The sequence below is a fragment of the Oncorhynchus tshawytscha genome, linkage group LG26 (genome assembly GCF_018296145.1).
Source record: "Oncorhynchus tshawytscha isolate Ot180627B linkage group LG26, Otsh_v2.0, whole genome shotgun sequence".
NCBI classification, from domain to species: domain Eukaryota; kingdom Metazoa; phylum Chordata; class Actinopteri; order Salmoniformes; family Salmonidae; genus Oncorhynchus; species Oncorhynchus tshawytscha.
The window spans coordinates 45,714,025-45,718,069 of NC_056454.1; the positions used below are offsets into that span (position 1 = coordinate 45,714,025).

The window sequence follows — 4,045 nt, forward strand, 5'->3', positions numbered from 1 at the left end:
CCGGCAGCGCTGTAGAGGAGGAAGGCTCTGGCTGCGCTGAACAGGCGGGAGGCTCCGGCAGCGCTGTAGAGGAGAAAGGCTCTGGCTGCGCTGAACAGGCGGGAGGCTCCGGCAGCGCTGTAGAGGAGGAAGGCTCTGGCTGCGTTAAACAGGCGGGAGACTCCAGCAGCGCAGGAGAGGAGAAAAGCGCTGGCTGCGCTGAACAGGCGAGGCACACTGAAGGCCTGGTGCGTGGTGCTGGAACTGGTGGTACTGGATCGAGGACACGCACAGGAAGCCTGGTGCGGGGAGCTGCTACCGGAGGGCTGGGGTGTGGAGGTGGTACTGGATAGACCGGACCGTGCAGGCGCACTGGAGCTCTTGAGCACCGAGCCTGCCCAACCTTACCTGGCTCGATGCCCACTCTAGCCCGGCCGATACGAGGAGCTGGAATATACCGAACCGGGCTGTGCACCCGCACTGGAGACACCGTGCGCTCCACAGCATAACACGGTGCCTGCCCGGTCTCTCCAGCCCCCGGTAAGCACAGGGAGTTTGCGCAGGTCTCCTACCTGGCATAGCCATACTCCCTGTAAGCCCCCCAAGAAATTTTTGGGGCTGACTCTCGGGCTTCCATCCGCTCTGCCGTGCTAGCTCCTCATAATGCCGCCTCTCTGCTTTTGCTGCCTCCAGCTCGGCTTTGGGGCGACAATAATCTCCAGGCTCATTCCAGGGTCCTTTACCGTCCAATTCCTCCTCCCATGTCCATAACTCCAGGTGGTGCAACCTCTCCCACTGTAGCTGCTGCTGCTCCTGCTGCTGCTGCCTCTGTTGCCTCTTCTCCTGTTGCTCCTTTGGGCGGCTACACTCCCCTGGTTTAGCCCAGGGTCCTCTCCCGTCGAAGATCTCCTCCCATGACCAGAAATCCTTGGTGAGCATCTCCTTTTCGGCTGCTCCTGCCTGTTGACACGCCGCTTGGTCCGTTGGTGGTGGGTGATTCTGTAACGGTTTTCTAGTGGTGATGAAAGAGAGTCGGACCAAACTGCAGCGTGTCGATTGCGATCCATGTTTAATATAACAAAAAAACACGAACTTACAATAAACGAAACCGAAACAGCCTATCTGGTGCAAACTAACAACGAGTACACATAGGACACTAAGGACAATCACCCACGACAAACTCAAAGAATATGGCTGCCTAAATATGGTTCCCAATCAGAGACAACGATAAGCACCTGCCTCTGATTGAGAACCACTCCAGACAGCCATAGACCTTGCTAGACAACCCACTAAGCTACAATCCCAATACCACCACCAAAACCCCAAGACAAACACACCACAATTACAAAAACCCCATGCCACACCCTGGCCTGACCAAATACATAAAGATAAACACAAAATACTTTGACCAGGGCGTGACCATCGGGTACTTGGTCACCTCTCTGACCAAGGCCCTTCTCCCCTGATTCTGGCCAGCTCTAGGAAGAGTCTTGGTGGTTCCAAATGTGGTGGTCCCACAGTTATCAGTGCATGTCAGAGCAAAAACCAAACCATGAGGTTGAAGTAATTGTCCTTTGAGCTCAGAGACAGGATTGTGTTGAGGTACAGATCTGGGGAAGGTTACCAAAACATTTCTGCACCATTGAAAGTCCCCAAGAACACAGTGCCTTCCATCCATCTTAAATGGAAGACATTTGAAGCAATCAAGACTCCTATCCCAGGTCGCAAACAGGCCTTTGTGATAGAGTGCACAGATGAAATAGCCTCTTCAGTAAAAGGCACTTGGAGTTTGCTAAAAGGCACCTAAAGGACTAAACACTGGCCAGCAGACATGTGGCGTACTGTCATGTCTCCTGAGGTTGTGGATTATGGTCCAAACTGAGCACTGACATCACCCAAAACAGTTAGTCTTAAACAGTTATCCAATTTCCCAAGTAAAATAGCCTTTGAGTGACCAAAATATCACCCATACTATGCTACCTTTACTTTCTTATCTAACAGTCAGTAAGACTGAAGGACAGGCTAGGTGGGCACAGCAACATCCAATCCTATCATACATTACATCATGTTTTCATAAATTGTTTGTTTATTTAACCGTTTGTTCATTTGTGAGCTCACATGCGCATGTGTGTGTGTGTGCAGAGAGACTCCGAGGAGGGGAGTGGCTGTCAGAAATTCAGGGATAAATAATGAGACAGAGCTCAGAGTTTGTCAGAAGGCGGACCTGACAGGGTCACACACAGGACCAAGCAGGAGCAGGACCTCAGCATTTTGATCATTTTCTAAAAATGGAGGAACATGAAGATGTTCAATATTGTTTTCAAGACAGAAACTCTTCTTGCAGAAAGGCTTTGCTGTCGACATCTATCCACATAACACTGTACATCTTCTTCTCAGTGATTTCAACAGTTACAGTATTTTTGAACATACTGGTGATCATCTCCATCTCTCACTTCAAGCAGCTCCACACTCCAACCAACCTGCTCATCCTCTCTCTGGCTGTGTCAGATCTCCTGGTGGGACTGATTGTGATACCAGTAACGACTGTAGCAATAACGGAATCATGCTGGAGTTTTGGGGAATATTTCTGTGTGTTTCAATTCTACGTCTCTTGTTTGTGTACTTCTTTATCTCTGGGCAATTTGGTCTTGATATCTATTGACCGCTATGTTGCTGTGTGTGATCCCTTATCGTACCACTCTAAAATAACAATAGCAAGAATGATGTGTTGTATATCCATTACCTGGTGTTGTTGTATCATGTACAATGCTACTATTATAAAAAACTTTGTAAGTGTACAGGTTCTGGGTAGGTGTTTGAAAGAATGTTTAATTGTTGAAGGGTTAAATTGGGTTACTATAATTGACCTTGTACTTAAAACGGTTGTCCCATGCTCTATTATTATAACACTTTATATGAAAATCTTTGCGGTGGCCAGATCACAGGCCAGAAAGGTATTTTCAAAGGAGGCTGCCAGCGTGTCTGGTGTTAAAACTGTACAGGCAAATAAGTCTGAGAGAAAAGCAGCAAAAACTCTGTCTATTGTTGTTTTCAACTATCTCATTTGTTGGACTCCATCTCTATTTCTTTTCTTTCTGTCTTTTTTAACTGAAAATGTATCATTCTTCATCATCAGTTTTCTGCCACTTGTAAATTCCTTAATTAATCCAATAATTTATGCTTTTTTTTATCCATGGTTCAAAGTGACAGCTAAAATTATTTTAACTCTGAATTTAATACATTCATAAGTCCTATGTTTTTATTTCCCAGTTTGACAAACAGGTTTGCTATAGTTTTGTTATACAATTGTTGTAATTGCTTCTTTCATGTAACAATACTCTTTCATTTCAACTTTCTAATATTTATTTGCGCTTCCTTTTGACCACAGAACAGCCTGAATTCGTCAGGGCATGGACTCCACATGTTGTCAAAAGTGTTCCACAGGGATGCAGGCCCATATTGAGTAAATAAATACATTTATATTGAGTAAATAAATAGCTTATCTATAAGTCAATAAGTCATTCATCATTCAGTCATTCAGTCATTATTCCCATTTGCTTTAGTAAGCTAGTTATTCACACATTTATAAACAACTTTTATAGTTTGTAGTAATGATTCATACATTCCTAAGATTTTTAATAAATGTAATTATAAACAATTTACTACTCATTAGTAAAGTCATTTTGCAGACCATAAACACATGACTTCCTTCAGCACACTACAATGTGACTGTTTCAGAATAAAATGTTTCATTTAACATCCTCTGTGTTGTTTTGTGTTTATACTTTAACCATTGATGTGTTCTAGATAATTTTGAGAATAGTCCATTCAAATAAATGTTGCGGCCGCCATGGTATTTGTCTTTATATATATTGTATATATTTTAAAACATATATTTCACTGTGACCTGTAGCTTTTGACTATCACGCAGTGTGCAGGCTGTTACTGAGCGAGTAAATGAGTGAGTGAGTGGTGGGGGTGGGGAGGGGGATGGCCGGAGGGGTGTGTGTGTGTGTGTGTGTGTGTGTGTGTGTGTGTGTGTGTGTGTGTGTGTGTGTGTGTGTGT

At 44.7% G+C, this 4,045-nt stretch overlaps 1 protein-coding gene across 1 annotated transcript; it reads left to right on the forward strand.

Annotated features, from left to right (window-relative positions):
* Nucleotides 1-2,267: 2,267 nt before the first annotated feature.
* On the forward strand, nucleotides 2,268-3,254 carry LOC112255720 (trace amine-associated receptor 6-like). The gene is made up of 2 exons (XM_042306373.1): nucleotides 2,268-2,964; nucleotides 3,250-3,254. Exons 1-2 carry the CDS (start codon nucleotides 2,268-2,270, stop codon nucleotides 3,252-3,254), a joined length of 702 nt encoding a protein of 233 aa, XP_042162307.1.
* Nucleotides 3,255-4,045: the final 791 nt, after the last annotated feature.

What these genes read in the sequence shown, in the direction of transcription:
- LOC112255720 (XM_042306373.1), top strand. Translation starts at nt 2,268, where the DNA reads ATGGAGGAACATGAAGATGTTCAATATTGTTTTCAAGACAGAAACTCT.